Source organism: Nothobranchius furzeri, chromosome 4, assembly GCF_043380555.1.
Source record: "Nothobranchius furzeri strain GRZ-AD chromosome 4, NfurGRZ-RIMD1, whole genome shotgun sequence".
NCBI lineage: Eukaryota > Metazoa > Chordata > Actinopteri > Cyprinodontiformes > Nothobranchiidae > Nothobranchius > Nothobranchius furzeri.
The window spans coordinates 59,257,749-59,276,933 of NC_091744.1; the positions used below are offsets into that span (position 1 = coordinate 59,257,749).

A 19,185-nucleotide genomic window follows, 5' to 3' on the forward strand; every position below is an offset into this window, starting at 1 on the left:
TTTGAAAGTATATCTTTATCAAACTAAAAAAAAAGTACAATCATGAACATATAAACCATTTACAAATGTTTATTTGTTATACCATACGAATGCAATTTACTATACATTTAAAATATTAGCTTCTTGGTGTGCTTTAAAGTTCCAAAGGTTGAAGTACTTGAGTACCTTTTATTATACACATAAAATTAAATTACAAAAAAAAAAAAAACAACACACAACTAAACAGCACAGCTGCCAGGACACAAAGATTCTATTCAAGAACTGAATTATAAGAGCATTTACACGTGGATATGAACAACGTCCCATCAAAATGTAAATCTTTTAACTGTAGAGTGTGCAGAAAGTTAGCTAGCCTTAATGTAACCATCTTAAATAACAAAGGGTGCTGGTCTTCACTCACATCTAGTGAGTTTGTGATTTTTTATGAATTCGAGGTCACCAATATGACAAATCAGATTGGGAATATTTCAGTTGCAGACTTTTTCAGGAAAGTGTTCAAAGTCATTGTAAAAATCCCATTCTCTTCGAAGGCACTGTGTGATGTGTCATCTGCAAAATAAGAAAAACAGACAACTAAATAAATGTTAATTATTCTACAATTCAGTAAATACCACAAAATGCGTAAAATCGTTCCTATGCACAAAATACACAAATCTTTAAGTACAGTTGATAAATGAGGGCCCTGGTTTCATAATTGCCACCAACAGATCCACTCATTTGTCTTCTTGAGTGAATTTTTTCTGATACTGTGTGTGTGTGGGGGGGGGGGGAGGGGGGGGGGACGACGACATTTATTATCTGTAAAACAGTTTTTAACCTTAGTTGTTCTTCATGATTTTGTGTATAGGCATAACAAAAGAGCACATTTTCTACCACAACTGGCTAAAAGGTAAGAAAGTGCACGTGTTTAGATGAGCGTAGCCCTTTGGAGAACCCAAGAACCATTGTCTTCTTCGGAAAATTATGAACCACGCATTAAATGACTTATATAAGTTCACTGAACACCAAAATATCCACTTTTTCAACATTAACCCTTTATGTCCTGATTTAGGATTTGGGTCAAATTTGACCCATTGGGCTTTAGGCATATCATTAAAAAAAATCACAATAACAAGCACTGTCAATGTAAACTATTTTAAAGTTATGTAAATAAATCAACCATACAGCTACATTTAACAAGGTTTTTTTCCCACTTTTCCAACTACCACTCTGGCTCATGTCAGTTCAATATGCATCCACTAGATGTCTCTATGCAGGGGTCAGAAGTGGCACTTTGGGATTTAGAAGATAAATTTGACCTTTTTTTTTTTCTTTGTACATTTTGAGCAGCGGCAATTAACAGTGGCCAAATTTGACCCCCTTTTCAAGAGCTTCCGTTAAAAGTACAGCCAACAACCTAATGGTAGTCAGTGAAAGATGTAATTACCACACAGAGAAGTTTCTCACCAGTTACAAAAACAGGATAGCGAGATGATATGTGCTGGATTTGCAGTCGATGCAAACAAGCAACATAGTCTGGTTGATCTCTCGACAAAGAGTCACACTCATGGTAAGGCAAGACCTCAAGGATCCCAGCATCTTGGCCCCAGTTAAGGAAGTGCTTCTTCTCATTCGCCTCCCCACTCAACCTGGATTTGGGAGGCACACATTTAAAGATCAATTTTACTCGTTTTTAATACATTTGCAGTGGGTCTAGTAGGAATGAATGCCTTCTCCTGAATGCTCAGGAGTGTCTATATCAGAAACTAGAAGTGAGCAAGATGAGAGATGAGTTTCAGATGGTTGAATTAAGAGTCTTATTTTCTGATATTTGGACATCCCGTCTCTGATTGGCCAACAGCAATGCGACTCCATTTGCTCTGCAATGTTTATGTTTTAACCCCACAAATAACACAAGCCTGAAGAAGTTCTGCCGTGTGGTGGTGCTAATGCTAACGGTTAGCTTCTGCTGGTCGAGACATTCTCTGCTGTTTCCTGGATGTTATAGCAACAACAGCCTTCCATGCGAGTCAAGACGGGCGAGTCCATGAATGCAGAAGGTAAGTATAGGAGACTATTTCCATGTTCAGCCTGCATGAAAATCTTGTAGAAACAAGATTATAATCAGAAACATTAATTAAAAATTTGTTTTTCAATGAAGTTGACCTTTAATGTCCAAAGCCTTGACAAAGAGCAAAACCTACGTTCTTCAGAATCACAAAATAAAACGTTTTACAGCAAATCACAATTAAAGGTGTGTTTTACTGAAAAGCCGTTTTTTAATTATTTATGATTAAAGTCCCATCAGTTGTCACACACACTGGTGTGTGCACAAAATTTGTTCTCCGCATTCGACCCATCCCCCAGACACAGCCGCGCTCAGGAAACATTTGGTGGTTTAACCCCCCAATCCAACCCTTAATGCTGAGTGTCAAGCTGGGAGGCATTGGGTCCCATTTTTTCTAAGTCTTTGGTATGACCCGACAAGGAATCGAACCCTGATCTCCCAATCTCAGTGCAGACACTCTACCACTAGGCTACTGAGCTAGTCACCAGGGTTTCCTCTACATAGGCTCAGGCGTGGTGTTGAGCAACACCTGAAACTCCAGTGCCACTGCTACGAATGCAGAAAAACACTTGACTGTAAGTCTTACCCTCAAAAATGCAATTGAGGCAAACCAGTTTATTTTAATTTTAAACATGATTTAACATGTCCTCAAACATTATTGCTTGTAAAATATGTGTTTTCTGCAGAAATAGTATTAAGAATATTTTTTAGTAGATTTTTGTAGAGTTGACCTCTACCTTGCATTTTCTTTCAGACGACGGCTGTCTCTGTAGTGCATCATCCATTTCCACTTCTCTATCCTGTTCAACTCTTGTAAGATGTCAGAGATTAACTTCATGTTGCCTGTAAATTCACACAAAGGTCTGACGGTTAGTAACAAGCTGAAGTGAAGCTGTTCCAACTGAAAAAGTTAATATGATCTTAATGGAACACACAAAGACTGAGGGACTCCAGTACAGCTCTGTCCAGCATAATGAAGCCGCCCCGAGTGAAGAGTTCTTGATAAGTGAGATTCACAATATCATCTGGTTCATCAATCCCAGCAAACTGCACTCCTGGGGTCATTTTCAGCCTGAGCAAGTGTGGTATCTGAAAACCGCAAAGCTATGTCATTAAATTATTACTAGCATGGGTCAATACTCCTTTATCACCAATTGTTTCATTACCTTACAAATGTGTTCCGCAATGTCCTCATTTCTGAGGATGATGAGTAGACATGCAGGGTTGTCCTCATCAGAGAAGAATTCACATGGAGGTACAGCTGTGTGGCTCTCTGCATCCAAGTAAGCCTTTTAAAAATTAAGAAAAATCTTTAGATCATATTTTTCATAAGTAAATCCTACACTGCATTGACTACCCCTCCTCCTTGCATTCCTTGAGACTTTCAATTCAGTAACCCTGAAAATTGCTATTACTAATAGAGGCTAACAATGTCAAACCCAATAGCTCATACTGGATGCTTTAAAATTATTCACAATATCATAGTCATTTAAATAATTTTTTACAAACTCCATCAGTAATGGTTTATGAGAACCTTTCTTACCACTGACCCGGACACTCTTCTTAGATCACAACTTCGTTTTCAACACTATTATCACTGTCAATTTCATCACAAAACTGGTTATGCTGGGATTAAAGATTTCTTCACCAACAGGCCCCAGAATGTGAAACTCTGAGCCCCTACTGTTTCTACACCCACGACTGCAGTTTGACCCATCACAGCAACCCAATCATTTGCTGATGACACCACAGTGATGGGACTCATCTCAGAGGGAAATGAGGCAGCCTACAAAGAGGAGGTCCTAAGGTTGTCAGCTCGGGGTTCCGAGAACATCACCCAGAAAAAAATATTTTTTGTTGACTTCAGTAGTTACAGCACCAACTAAGCTTCCCTCTACATCAACTGCGAGTGAGTGGAGAGGGTGTTGCGCTGTAAAATGTATACTTTCAATCTCATTATACACAAGTTCAATGAAAAAATAGGCATTTAATCTTTTTACCTTGGTTTCTTTGAAGAAGACATCATCTGAAGTCACTAGTAAGTAGAATCTGTACTTTGTTTTAGAGGACTTCTTCACAACTGCATTCAGATTACTCAAGAAAGTCTTATCAAGCTCTTTCTTCATTTGATCACAGAAATCAAAATGGTTCCTTGGTTTAGTCCTCGAGTAACCACAATAGACTCTTTTAGATCTAGATGAGGTCTTTTTGACAGAACAGACATCACACATCTTGGTCTCATACATCCTTGCACCTTCTGCAATAATTTCAGAAATCTTAGCAGTTTCTCCTGGGATGCTTGTTTCCTGAGAAAAATCCTGCAACATATTTTTTCCCTTTGTTGACTCTGTCAGGCATTTCCTATCAGTCATGTCCACCATTATTTTTTGCCTGACATACTGCGTGTCCCAAAACTCCAGAGAATCCTCCTGCTCCTCAAGGTTGGAAAAGTTGACAATTAGAGGATTGTTGCAAGACTGTTTCAAACTGTCGAAAACATTCTGCTGACAAACAGGTCCACTCTTACTCTTTCTCAAGAGGTTTTTCATTTGCTCAGAAAAAATAAGACGCTCTTGGTCAATTGATGCCTGAGTGGGGTCATCTGGTAGGGACCTCTGAGAAAGTTGGTCTAGAACACAGTAGGATTTCTTCAGACTTGTATTAAAGATTGTACATACAATGGAGTCTTGACCTCTTGGAACATTATCTTCATATGTGAATGGTTTGTCTGAGAAGTCGTTCCTTCTGTTTTGTCCAGTTAGATGCCCAGTCCTGTATCTCAAGCGTCCTTGTTTTTTCAAAATGTGTTTTTTAGTTTTCTTTAAAAGTGTGGAGGTTGCTGAAGATTTTTCAGTAATATGAATCCTAGGTTTTTTATTCCTGGAGGTAGTTTCAACATGGTTGTCTTTAGAGAGTTGCTGCGTCTGACTTTCCACACTCTTGTTTAATCCCACTGCCATAACAGCATGGTGAGTGTGTGAACGAGATTTATAATGTAAAGTTGTTTTATTTTCATCTTGAAAACCTTCAACAGAGGTTAAATATCCATAGGACTGATGCTCTGACTCTACAGAGGTTTGATGTCTGTAGGAACGTTTAAGATAGTGCTTGGAAGTTGACGATTTTTCGTTCATCTGCAATTTCACATTTGGTACTTCCTCTGATATAGTTTTTATAGGTAAAGAAATACCATCTGTTAGTTTGGGGTACAGATCTTGAGAGCTAAAGCTTGACATATCAGGGTGGGGCTCATTGCCAGCTCTCTGGTTTGTGACATCAACTGTAATACTGCTCAGTTCCAAACAAGTGGGTGGACACTTTTTGACAGAAATATTTAGTGGATCAGGAGATTTTATGTCAGCTGCTTTGATTTGATGTGGGATGTCACATCCAGTGGAAATGTAATCATTTATACTTTCAAGAAGTCTTAGAGTTCTTTGTTTGACGTCTGAATGAGGACCACAAATGGAGGAAGCAATGGGAGAATCATTATTAGCTGTTGAAGGCTGAAGTATCTTCTCAAATGACAGCTCTTTTATCACAAGTGTTGAGTTTCTGCTAGGACATTTTAGGGTAACATCTTGGCAGGTTTCATGATCACCATTAGTAAATGTACAACTGGTAGGACTTGATGACATGTACTCGAATGGTTTTTCATCTATTGTTGGAGTAGCAGACCTGCTGTCAGACATACTTTCACAGGCTTCCAGTTTCTGGGTTTCAGTATTATCTTGAGGTGTTGTGCTACAAGGAGACTTTTTCTTTACATCACAACTTTTCAGTGTACTACTTTCTGCACTTGGGAGCTCATCAAAAGGGCGGGTAGCTTCTTTAATAAATGGTATTGTTTCTTGGTCCTTAACAGCTTTCTCTACCTCGTCTAGTTGTAACACATGGTCGTCAGCTGCATCTTCTCTCAAAAATGGAATTACAACCCCATCCCAATTTTTCTCACCATCTCCATTTGTTCCAATTGCTTTTGAATACGTTTTTTCAGAAAACTTGTCTGGCACACATATTTTTACAACTTCACTATCAAATGAAGGAGAATGCTCTGGAATTATTTCGCCAGTTTTCTCTTCCCTCTCAGTTGGGCTGGTTTCTTGCTTTTGATCATTACAGCAAAGATTAAAATCCAAGTTTGATGCATTGGTTTTGTTTTCTGTTTCAATGTCATCATTTTGATTAGGAATGCATGGCACAGTGGGAGACTCATCCTGCGTACATGCACTTACATCAGAAAACGCTGGTTTTTGATCGCTGTTCTCGATTGTCTTAAAGTTGTCTTCAGCAGCAGCATCTTTCAAAACTGAACTTTCATCTTTAAGTGGAACAGGATTTGCACACAAATTGTTGACACCATGGTTTGTATTATCTGGCAACAGTTGGTCGTGCATTTGTGCTTGATCAATATTTTCTGAAGTGCAATCCCCCTTTACTGGACTATCAGATGTCTTAGGTACATGCTTGCATATCAAAGCTATGTCCACTTTAGTTGAATAGCCAGTTTTTTTCATATCAAGTTTTTCTTCTCTTAGGCAATCATTTTGAAATTCTTCAAGTCTTTCACAACAATCCACATCCCCATTCAGATATTCACTGTAATCTGGTGAGTCAGCTTTAGTTTCCTGACTTAACAGCTTTTCATTCACTAAATAATCTCCTTTGCGGATGATGTCTAATCTTCGGTCAGCAGAGACACCATCTGTGTCTATCACATCAGGTAAAAAATCTATATTGACTTCTATGCAGGAGCCATTCTTCATCTTGAAACCTTCAACGTTGGTTGAATGAACTAAATCACTTTCTTCTGAGTTGGAGTTTAAAATTTTATCTGTAACAGATTTTGGTTGACTTGGCAGAGCAGTCTTGAATTTTTGTTCCAAACCTTTCGTAGCTTGTGGATTTTCTATGGAATCCTTCAAAAAAGTGGTGGCTTTGTTGCATTCATGCAACACAAGGTCACTTCCAAGTACTGTTGAAGCAGTTTCCAGCTCAAGGTTTACACTTATGTCTTCTGGTTGAGAAAAGTATGCCCCGTCAACCTTTGAAGGTGGTGCTTCTTCATGATTAAGCCACAAATCTTTTTGACAAGTTTCAGTCTTGTCACTTTCAATGTTTCCATCATCATTGACCTCATTGACAAATTCTGTATCCACCGTTTTACAAAGCTGAAACACAAAAACATAAATATATTAATTAAACAGTTTATGCTCATAATCAGTGGGAGCAGACTAAAACGAGTTATTGTTTTAAATGTTAGACATTTTTAAAGCAATATGGCAATACAATCGATATTTGGTTTAAACCCAACTATCACAACAGGACAAAATAAAAAGCCTGCTACTTTTAGTATGTCTAACACCAGTTTCTGAAAAAACATAAGATACTTGTATGTCACCTCTATTTTTCGAGACCTATTTTTACAAACTTTAACGTTTTCAATGGCTATGAAAAGCATGTAATTTTACAAAAGCATGTAGCATGTTACTGCCTAGCTATTTTATCGATGTTTTTTTTTACACTGTTCTTTTACTGATTTTATTGACTTCTCTTGGTTGGTTCTTTGTGCTATGCTCTAGTTGTTTTATTCTTTTATATTATTTGTTTAACCTTATATGTTTTTACCCCTGTACAGCACTTTGTGGTCAGCTCACATGCTGTTTTTAAATGTGCTTTATCAAATAAATGGAATGGAATCAAGTTGCAACTTCAAGGTGGACATTACTACGGGACTTAACGGTCAGAGCTGTACGATAGATGGATAAATGTATTTACAGACAGGGACAGCCAGAACAATGCAATGTGGATGTTTTTTTTATATAATAAATTAAAGAGCCTAACCTTAGGTGTTTCTTCCTCCTTTGACTCTTCTGTTGACTTTAGGTTAGTCAATGCTTCAAAATCTTTGCTTTGTGCACTGGACACTTCTCTGTTGATTTGTAGCCCTGAAGAAACTGATTCTTCACTGGAGCTCCTTAGTGACAAATCCAAAATCTCAGAATCTGGTTCCAAGAGAGTGTCCTCTTTTTTGCGGAGATCCAAAGCTTCTGAGGCCAAGGGATCTGGGGTGCTTGTTACACTTGAAAAAGCATCAGATGAATTGGTACTGTGCTCAGTCCAACCTGAAACCAATTCACTAGACTTTTTCAAAGATTTGATTTCCTCAAAACAATGTTGTGGGGCACTCGTGTCAATCTGGAAGAATCTAGATGTTGATCTGCTATAAAACAAGCCTATCCACAAGTGGAAGATAAGCCGCACCTCCTCAGAAGTGTCTTGACTGGAGAAATCACACGGCCTAATGGAGATGAAAAATGTTATCTTAAATGTCAAGTTTACTGCAACAAGCAACTATAACAATGAACTTAAGGAACAAAAACTATTACCATTTGTAAGTATTATGATGTACATACCCATGCAAAGCTCGAATGATAACTTGGTCCTTTGGGTGACTTGTAAACCGGCTGTCTAGATTGAAGTCATAGTTTTCTTGCCATTTTCTTGTAACCTGGATGGACCCATCCTTGAAATCAAAGGTGCGAGAGTGTTTGAATTTTTGCCTGTGCCTGTGAAAGTAGTCTGGAGTCCTGTTGTTTTCCCATAGGTATTCCTGAATGAAAGATGGTTGTGGTGTTCTAACTTCATTACTGTGCATTGATTGATGATGGTTAAGCAGTCCGGTTGAACCACTTAAAGGTTGCACCTGGAAAGTTGCACCTGGCAAGTCCAACAGTAAAGAGGAAGATGGGGGCAGTGAGTAATTATGTTCCTTAGATATGAAACCAATCAATTCACTGTTTCCAACATGAGGACTTGGTGAAGGACACTCAAGAGGCTGAATGGCGTTAGCAGCAGTATTCTTAAGCAGAGCATGAAGGACTGACTCATGATCAGCACTGGAAAGAGCTTTTGTAAGTTCACACTTCATACTTTCTTTAGGAATTATTTCAAGTGCTTGATTTGGTTGTGGTGGAACCTGGCCATTACTGACACTCAATGCCAAGTCAGCAAGTAAGTTCAAAGCATCTGTAGAGGAGCAAGCACTTTTCATTTTTTCCTCAACAGTCTTCCTGACAGTATTATCGCTAGAACAGTCACTGTGTGTGACCTTTTCGGCGGTATAACAAGCTGGAGTTTGAAAATGCAACCACCCTGTAAAGACAAAATAGACAAGAAAAAGAGAAACTGCATGAAGACAAAAAGTAGCACATTGAAAGCACATGAAATACACCATTGTATTATTACTAGGAATTAATCACCAACATGTAAGGTGGGTCATTGTTCAAATGGAAGATGTTGGTTTAATAAATTAAAGCATGCCTTGACAGCAATTGATTTGACAAGCAAACAGTCTGTATGAGCAAGAAAAGGTGAGAATCAATTTATAAACAGGTAAGAGCAAAGAGGAGAAAAAGCAAGCTAAGGATAGTTACAAGGGTTAAAGAGGTAAGCAACAGATCAGTTGATGTCATTACTATTATTTATTAGCCCTTTGAACCATGAACCCTTCAGAATAATAAATTGTACTTACATTTCTTTTTAACATTTTCTTCAGAGATGCTCTGATGCCTTTTAAGCATCTTAATCCTTTTCCTCCTTGGGTAAATTGATAGAGGCATTTGCAAAATTTGAGTGATTTTTTCCAGTGAGGTGTGCTCTTTCTCTCTTGGGTTGTTCATCTGCTGAGCATCCTGATCCTCAGTTTTCTTAATCTTTTCTTGATTCTCTCTAGGGGTCAAACCTAAGTAATTTGCAAAAGCAGGGTCAACAGACATTTTTGAACCGTTGTTGATATTTAAATCACTGTTTTGAGGAGTTTCATCTGTGCACTTTGATGTCTCAGCTTCCAAGTTTGTGTTCATCTTCTTGAGGCAATGCTCCTCAATTTGGAGAGTACTTTCAGACATTTCTTCTTTCTGGAGATCTACTTTCCGTTTTCGTCTTGAAAGAACTGATTTTAGTCTACTCAACAGAAATTCACCTTTTGCTAAACGTTTAATTGGAGAAAGGGTTTGAATCAAACGATTTTCAACTGCATGTAAAAGAGAACTCTCTGTGCCATCATTCTTTGGAGAATGGTTGTTCAAGTCAGAAGTCAAATGCACTGAACCGTTACCACCAACTGGTTGATCAACATGAACAACACTTCTGAGATCATTCTCATCTTCTAAAAAGTTTGTAGCCATTGCTTCATCTTCTGCTTTCTCTGATGCAGCACTAGACATGTTCATCTTTTCAATTTTATCAATTGCATCCTCAGGAACATCATTCACCATCTGTTCAAGGAACTTGTCGTTTTCTGTACACTGTAGCTCAACTTCTGAAGACTTGGTCACAACAGAAATGTTCACGGAACCAAAAGGAACCAAAGTTCTTCCACATTCACTAATAACCGGCTTGAGGTCCCAGCGCTCAGTTTTCTTCTTAAGTGGTAAAGCTTCAAGTTCCATTAAAATCGTGCTTTCCACGCTCTCCTGCACAGCAGCTGTTCTTTTAGTTTCTGCTCTGACTGAACTGACAATAGATCTTAGTTTCTTATTTTTTGAAGGTGGTTTTCCATATCTGCGCTTTCGCCGATGTAATTTTCTCCAATTCGTTTTCAAATTATTACTCGAGGTAAGGAGATCTGACTCCTTAGCATGTTTATCTTTTTTGCAGTGTAAGTGATTAACCTCTCCTGTTGATACAGCCGTCTGTACACTGCCAGTCTTAACAGCAGGTTTAGAAACCTTTTTCTGCACTTGGGAAAGTCTTCTCTGCCACTGCCTGGGTTTTGCACTGGTGAGCTCAGCAACCTCAGAGGAAATCAAAATGTTTCTCACTTTGTTACTTTTACCACTAAGAGAGTTTGCTTCTGCTTTGTGCATTTTAGATATGGATGAAAAGTCAGAAAACTGAAAATCTCTCTGCTTTGCTCTTGAAACAGCACTGATGTCACTTCGATTGTCATTAGTGACTTTCCTCTCTGCCGAGGTTATGCTGACAATAAGCTCTGCAGGGATATCATCTGATATGGTAGAACCAGGAGGATCCTTTGCCTTCATGTGATTTGTTTCGTTCAGCTTAATAAGGTCCACCATCTTTTGATTGTCTGTTGCATCATCTTCATCTTGAAAATTGTCTAGCACACTATTTTGAAGATCACATGTTGGAACATGTGACTCAGCACTTGACATGTCCAATGCAACATTCACTGGGGTTTGTTGGTCTGAGAACTGATCTTCTAAATCCATTTCAACTGGACTGGCTGGTGCTTCCTCTGGTGAGGACAAACATATATAAACATCTTCATCAAAGTCCTCCCTTTGTTCCTCCTGTCCAGCTGTCAAAATTTCAGAAACCTTTGACAACGGCAGCTCAAACGAGGTTGGTTTGTTAAAGTATGACTTAAAGGTCTGCCATGAGCTGTTAGTCCACTCAGGAGTTGAATAAAGGTGTTTGTGAGCTTCCCCTACATCATACTGGTCTGGAAAAATGCTTAGTTCCCTTGAGGGTCTTGAGGGGCTTGCAGAAAGTCCTGGATTTATTAGTGTGGCGTAACGTTGCATTTGTTGTGCCAACACTTCACAAACATCCCTGTTTGAGTCCAAGGGTCTTTTCTCAACCTCACCCTCAGCAAAACTCAGTACTGGTAGAAGCTGAAGGATTTCATTTGACATGGCATGGTTCTTCTGTCCATCTTTTGTGTCTATGACAAATCAAAAGAAAAAACGTAATGCCTATGATGATATACCTTTGAAATATAAAATCGACTTAAAGATGCATCAAGTCCAGGTTAAATTACTACCACTAAATTAAGCCGTCCCCATGATTTGAAAAACAAAAGCCATATTTACCTCTTCTTACAACTCGTGAGTCAGGAAACACAAAAAGACCTTGCATTACTTCACTTGAGGGGGACTCTGTGTCTAGAAAATATAAATAAACGTAATTCTAAGCTATCGCTGCTAACCACAGAATTTGGTTGTGCAATTACCAATCTGAAAGCTTTCAAATCTTGAATACGTACCATCATATCTGAGAAACTGAGAAGAGTGCAAGAGAATAAGAAATCCACCATCATTTAGTTGAACAACAGGAGCCTGTAAAAATTGAAACATAAAAAATTGGACATTTTCAAACAATGTCAGCACTCGATGGTCAGTACTAAATGCAAACAATGAATACATTTCTATCTCTAACTGTAATAGTGTACTGAAAGAAACAAATATTTAAAAGTTAATAAACATAATAGGGCTGCACAATATATCGAAAAATTATCGTCATCACGATAACAGGACGTGCGATAGGCCCATCGCAAAGCACGTCAAAAATGGCGATAAATGTTTGGTTCAAACATTTCCATCCGTGTCATACGTCAACTTTTTGTAAACCAGCTCTGTTTTTTACGCGGAAGTATTATTTGACCAATCAAATGTAGCCCTTCAAGTTTCAAGTTTATTTATATAGCGCCAAATCACGACAAGAGTCGTCTCAAGGCACTTCACATAATAAACATTCCAATTCACAGTTCATTAAGCCAATCAGAAATAATGTGTCCTATATAAGGAACCCAGCAAATTGCATCACGTCACTGACTAGTGTCAGTGACTATACAGCAATCCTCATACTAAGCAAGCGGCCAGTCAGATGGGTCCGTTCACGTAATACGCCCGCCCCCTACGAGCTGCCCCGCGCTGCTCGGCTGTCTCCATCCGAAGGTTGAGATGTTTGCCAGCCTTACATAACCACTCTTGTTTTCGGCACCACCACTTCCTCCGCGCGCCGACACCGGAGCGTCGGAGACGGTGCTGCAGAGCGGAGCTTCCCGGGCTGCGCTTACTTTGGGCCGCCGTGCCGCCGCCTGGTTCACCCGCTCCAGCACAGACTGCATCCCCAAAATTCCACTATCTCCGCTCCGCCCCCGCTTTCCGCTGCCGCTCGCTTCCCTTGTTCGTCATGCTGGCTCAGATTAACGAATGCACTTTGTGCTGAGGTTTCTGGCTCCGGTTAGCTTCCAGCTAAAAGGCTACAGCAGCACTCTCCTCCCAGTCCCACCGTGAGCTGCTAAAGATGGTCTGGAAAAGTTCCCCCACACATCAAAGTGATTTTTCCTTTATGAGCTTTTATAACCTTGTTAATCAGGATAGTTGATTTGCTGCTGCACATAAACTGTCAGTCAGAAGCTCTGCTAGCCGGTTATCTTCAGAGGAGCTAGTTCAATTTGTTAGCTTGTTACCAGAATCATAGTTACAGTTTCATCATCTGAGCTGCTTTTTAAGATCATGGTAAACTTGTTCAATTTGGGGTAAAAAACAAACGTTTTCACTATTTTCCATGTAGTTTTTTTGCCAGTTCCTCTTCTGGAAGGTAGACAATTGTTTTTCTCTTTCCCTCAAAATCTTAATGTGCTCCTAGTTTGGCCCAGCACAGACCACTTTCCAATTGCAGCAACAGCCTTATATCATAACCACATAAGTGGAGAAACTGCTCAGTAGCAATGAGAGAGAATTTGCTGTTGCATTTAAGTGATGTTAACTATTATTTAACATTTAAACTTATTTTCAGATTTTTTTATTTATTCAGAAAACCCTGGTAGGGATGTTTTTCTGTATTTGAAGCATCAGAAAAAGTTTTATGGTGGAGGTGATGTTTTAAAGTCACTGAGAAACTGCATGCATGCAGTTTGTTGTTTTGCTGCTAATACAGTAGCAGGTGCAGCTGCATATTTTTACAATAAAAATGTTATGTTGTAATGGAATTCATGCATTAGTTTTTGTTTGCTTTGAACCCAGAGCAGACGTCACACGCCAGACGACATCAACACTGCATACTTTAGTATTTGTTCATTTATCGTGAGTAATATCGATATCGCAATATTAAGCACTGTTATCGAATATCGTAGGTTTTCCTAATATCGTGCAGCCCTAAAACATAAAATAACATTTTAGTAGTTACAACAATAGGAATCAAAGGATCAACCTTGCTCTTTTATTTTAGCATAGACTGAATACCACATTATTTAACAAATAACTAAGCCATGTAAACTCACAAAGTCTTTCTCCTTGATCTCTGCAAGGAGTTGGGCAAATGAGCTGTTTTCTTCTGCTTTGGAGGGCACAAATTCGCACAGATTGCAGTAAATTCCATCATGAAATGCTGAAAAAAGCAAAAAAATGTTAATTCATCCAGAAATTCTCTTCAAATAAAAAAATACATACATTCCTTTGAACATCTTAAAAACCCACCCTCTTCAGTACAGCAGGTATCAAAAACAGCTCTTGGCAACAGCCGTCGCAGGACTGAGATAGCAGTGACCCTGTCAACTTTCACCACTGGTGGTCTTTGACAGAAAAAATGGTCAAATATTAATACTAGGTTAAATATGCCACATACATGTTAATGTGCACACATTTGACTTACAGTTTAACAGGAACATGGGCCACAGTGGTAGACCTCAGGTCAACATGGTAGAACTGGGAGCCTATTTGAAGCTGACCCCTCCAAGGTAAGTAATGACAAACTATAGTAAACACAGTCAAAGTATATATGGTCACAAAAGCAAACATCATTATATTGATTTTTAAATAAAAGCAATTTTATCATAAATGATAATAATTGTATGATCTTTTGATCTCGATTTACATGACCTAAAACTACAAGCAAATTTATGTAAAGGTGTGAGAAACTTGAACTACCGCTGACTTGCAAAGTGGATGATTTATCTCTGCAAATAACACAAGCCTGGAGGAGCTTCTGCTGTATGGTGAAGTTGATCATGCTAACGGTTGGCTTTTACTAGTGGGACGTTGTCTGATGATTCCTGGCCATTAAAACAACAACAGCCTTACCCTTCTCGAATCAAGATCGGCAAGTCCATGAATGTTAAGTGGAAGTGTGACGTAGATCTGTCAGGCTTTTCAAATCCTAGATTTTCATTGTCTAATTTCTCTCAGAAGCGAATGCAGGAGATAGGTGTAGGGAGGGGTGGACTGGCCATCTGGCATACCGGGCATGTCCCGGTGGGCCGTTCACCAAATGTGGGCCGGTCTGTTCAGCACCCCCTTGTCCTCGCTCTGACGGCCGGCAGAATGGAGAAATTTCTGTGTGGAGTTAGCTTTTACAAACCAAGACGCGGTCGAAAGTCATGGTGGGCGAGGCCATGAACACCAATTTTCCCAGTGATGTAAAAGAGATGGGGTTTTTTCTGACAATTATTTTTCTAAATCTTTCCTGCAACTATTGTAAGTGATAACAGAATTTTTTCAAGCCTTGCTTTCATATGCAATTCAGAGCAACCAACTGTTTTTCAAAAGAACATTTATTCCATGGTTCTCAGTAATAAGATCTTTAAGTGGAAACCACAATTTCTTTAGTGCCGTTTGAAGATTTTGATCTTTGACACAAAGATTCATTGGAGGATTGTTGACTACATTAGATATCATGTTAACTGGTAATTTGAGTGCTTATGAAAACAGTCAATAGTTTCTTACCCAGTTCTTTCATTTTACTGAAAAGACAAAAAAAAAGACATTTGAATATTGACATTTTATATACAGATTTACTGGCTAGATATTACAAAAAGAAAAGCAAATTAGTATGTTACTGTACCTTGTCTCCTGGGGAAAAAGTACAGCTTTGGTGTCCTGGTATGAAAATGAAACAATAGCAAACGGACAGGCAGCACTGGGGGCCAGAGCTGTTTCATTGCTTCCATCATTTAGCAGTTCATATATGTAATACTAAAACAAAACAAAAATGGCATTTAAGATGTCTATAGAGACCATTTTATTGTTATCTTAAAATGAGACACTCAACAGAACTATGGAAATAACTAAAAAGATTCAATGTTTTTTTTTTCATGAGTACCAATATTTTACCTGAGTTCTCTCAAAAGCAAGGAATGAGCTTGTTTTTGCAGAAACTAAAGGCAAATGTTCTGACACGTGACAGTCAAACCCCACAGTAGGTTCTGTGAAATTCTGGGTGTAGTTCTCTACAACTTTTTTAACTTTACCCTGGAGACAAAACAACAACAATATGTCATTCATATCAGCAGCAATAACTCATCAGGTGAAAATTTCATAATGTTTCTATCCAGTACCTTTGTCAGTCTGATGATGGCTATGTACCCAGATTTTCCATGATACCAGGGATTTAGATCCAGACAATCAGAGTACATTGGTAAGTAAACACCTTTTTAAAAGACAAGACACATACTTATTGTCACTCTTACAGGCAGGACAATATTATATTTGAGAACCTATTAAGAAATATGTGTGTTCATTGTGATATTGTAAAAGCCTGCTTCAAAACTGACACGCCTACAGAAAGTCAACTTCGCCCTTTAAGATGATTGCATCACCCTTGGGAAGGACACGCCTTCAGTTCAAAACATTTGATTTAGCTTCAGGCACTTTGGTTGAACAGATCATAATGCTGACATTCACCTTAAGGTTTATTTGTTTAACATACCTTGCAGTGAACGCTAGCTATATATGCACAAGTCAACAAAACCTGCAAGTGCTCATCGACTTAAGTCCTCACGGATACACAGTTAGTTCAAAAGAAGAACTATTCTGGAAAAAAGGCTAAATAAAACTATTGGTCATGATTAAAGTTGAGCAACTTCTTAAAAAAAAGTCATAAATCTGGTTTACACAGCAAACTGAGGAGGTAAAACTGGTCTGACAGGTTTGGTCTTTGCCAGGAGTGTAAAAACAGCCCCGACACTCAGAATTTTGTTAAAAACAAGCATAAAATCAGTCAGACCTACACAATAATCAAAGCTGGATCTCAAACTGCTCAAAACAGCTTTAAAAACTAGATTCAAACTGAAATGATCCCAGCACAAAGCACCTACATTCGGTCATGTGTAACACAAAGAAGTTATTGTTCTCAAGTACAGTTTTAGAGGCCTTCTATTCTTTAGCTTGCTGATAAAACAGCTCCGTAACAACGTATTACCTAAAAACGTGTAGCCTACATTTATTACATCATAATGTGTACATTAAAAGATGTTTGGGAACAAAGAGTTAAACTTGAAAGCTGTGCAGAAGGGAAGTTAGCAGCAATAATCTGTTACAGCTAAAATTAGATTAAAGCAGTAAACTATAAGTTTGTTGCAGCCTACAGTTTCAGTTTCACATGAGACTCTTCCACTTTCATTTCTATACAATATTATAGCTCTCAGATTTGCTTTCACTTTTAAATGCACCGGAGTACGAGACAAAAAGCTGCAAGAACTCCTTTCCTTTATCTGGACTGCTAACGTGGACTATCAGCATGCACACAGAACATGCTTCTTCACAACTTTTTATCCATTCAACCGTAAGTAAGAGTGTGCTTTGTTTCCCAAACCTTTTGTTCATGTGTGTGTGTTTCTAGCAGGAAGGGAAGTCTAGTTATTTACCCTTCAAGGGATCTCCCAAAGTTGTACAAGTGCTGTTTCCTCTGAGCACCCCAGTTTCTCCAAGGGCATTTGCCTTGAAACAAATAAAACTTCAAATAAAAACAACAGGAATTTAATGTGTATTATCTGGATTGTGTGAGTGTCTCTGTACCTTTGTATCATCCTCAAACAACAAAAATCCATAGGATTCCTTGAGGTCATCCTCTGAATATCCTGCATTTTTCCTATTAGCTCGAAACGAGTCATACTGTTGTAAAAAAGGAAATTGAAGGATCAAGGCTGTGCTGCATTGAAGAGCAGTTCTTATTTTCATGCATAATTACATTTTACTAATAGTTGTTTAAATAAAGATTCCCACATGGTAAGGGTGTTACACTTCAGGGCTGCAGTTAAAAGACAGAGCTAACCTTTTGTTCCAGCTCAGGATTCTTCACCAAAACAGCAGACTTGTATCTGAAAAACTGCTTTGACTCTTCGTATAAGTACGCACTTTGAAGTGGAGCCAAGATAGTGCTCTGAAAGATGTCTGAAGTCTCTGCCACGGGTATTAAAACACCTGGAATAAACAAAATAAAAAAAAATAAGGACATAAGGAAAATATACAGCGACACACTGAAAACGTAAAGCTATTCGAGGAAACTACGTGGTATTTCACAATCCTGGAACAGCTTGACCTAGGAACCGACACCTGGTTTATGCGTCATCTTATTTAACTCTTCAATAACCATTTTATATCATATCTTGGTCCAAATGTAGGTTTGTGTGAACACGTGCCCCATAACTTTAATATCCCAAGGAAGGAAAAAGCAATGAAAAGAAGCTCTTCACCTTTGCATGAGGCACCACCATTTCGACTTTCCATTGCTTACGAAAACCGTCCTTCTCCCTCTGCTTGTCGGTGAAAACAGTCGTCCTTGGTTTCAAACATCACAGTCGGATAATAATAATCACAAAGTACCATGAATCCCGTCACAAGTAACGCTGTAAATCCCCTCACCCCGCTACCAACTCAACTAACTGACATCCAAGCGACAACAACCAGGAAGTTACTAACCCCTCAGTTCCAAAAGCAAAGGAGAAAATATCCAGATAAAAGTCACTTATGTCGCCTAACTAACACATTCGTTAAACTATGACATCCCTCCGGTCCCCCACATAGCTCTCCGTACAGACCACACAGTCCTGAAGCGAAAAAGAAACAGAAACCTATCGAGGCTAAGCGTCCATCTTGAACATCTCCACCAAACTAATGCGATAGCTATGGCGAAGCTAGTTAGCGCGTGCTGCACGCGCAGAACATTAACAATAATACAGATTCGCAGGTCAAAACGAGTTTTATGCTGTTTGCCATTCTGCACTACTAAACAGACCTTTCTACTGTGGTTGTATAGTCAACCACAACTTTTTAGAGAGAAGAGGAAGTTTGCGACATTCAAATTTGCTGTTTGTCAGCAACCCCCAAAGACAAGAGTGGGTCATTTTGGCATATTGTACAATATTGACATTAAGTACGTACTCAACTGGAATTAAATGTATTCTAAATGAGTTGGAGCCTAAACACAAATTTGTCCTGGTTATTCTATATAAAGCAAAGGAAAGAGTCTAAGGTAGTTTTTAGTAAGCATATGCCCTTGTTACCCAGGGCCAGATTAACACTTTTTTGTACCCTGGGCAACAATATTAAAGGGCTCCATCATTACGACCCAAGGGTCACCATAATATGGTCACATACAGAATATTTTAC

General features: G+C 38.7%; 1 protein-coding gene across 3 annotated transcripts; it reads right to left on the reverse strand.

Annotated features, from left to right (window-relative positions):
* Positions 1-53: 53 nt before the first annotated feature.
* Positions 54-18,535, reverse strand: tasor2 (transcription activation suppressor family member 2). 3 transcript variants are annotated; one of them, XM_015964003.3, is made up of 22 exons: positions 18,270-18,535; positions 17,849-17,997; positions 17,593-17,688; positions 17,442-17,514; positions 16,134-16,225; positions 15,910-16,047; positions 15,641-15,771; positions 15,523-15,539; positions 14,453-14,552; positions 14,278-14,372; positions 14,082-14,188; positions 12,060-12,132; positions 11,887-11,958; positions 9,582-11,738; positions 8,464-9,202; positions 7,892-8,348; positions 4,048-7,218; positions 3,214-3,336; positions 2,983-3,136; positions 2,785-2,890; positions 1,447-1,628; positions 54-549 (listed from the first exon to the last, which is right to left on the reverse strand). In XM_015964003.3, exons 1-22 carry the CDS (start codon positions 18,301-18,303, stop codon positions 452-454), a joined length of 8,364 nt encoding a protein of 2,787 aa, XP_015819489.1. In that variant the 5' UTR covers positions 18,304-18,535; the 3' UTR covers positions 54-451. The 3 variants fall into 3 exon arrangements, with proteins under 3 accessions (XP_015819489.1, XP_054589506.1, XP_054589505.1); XM_054733531.2 differs by having other exon boundaries at positions 241-573; positions 8,464-8,767; XM_054733530.2 differs by having other exon boundaries at positions 241-573.
* Positions 18,536-19,185: the final 650 nt, after the last annotated feature.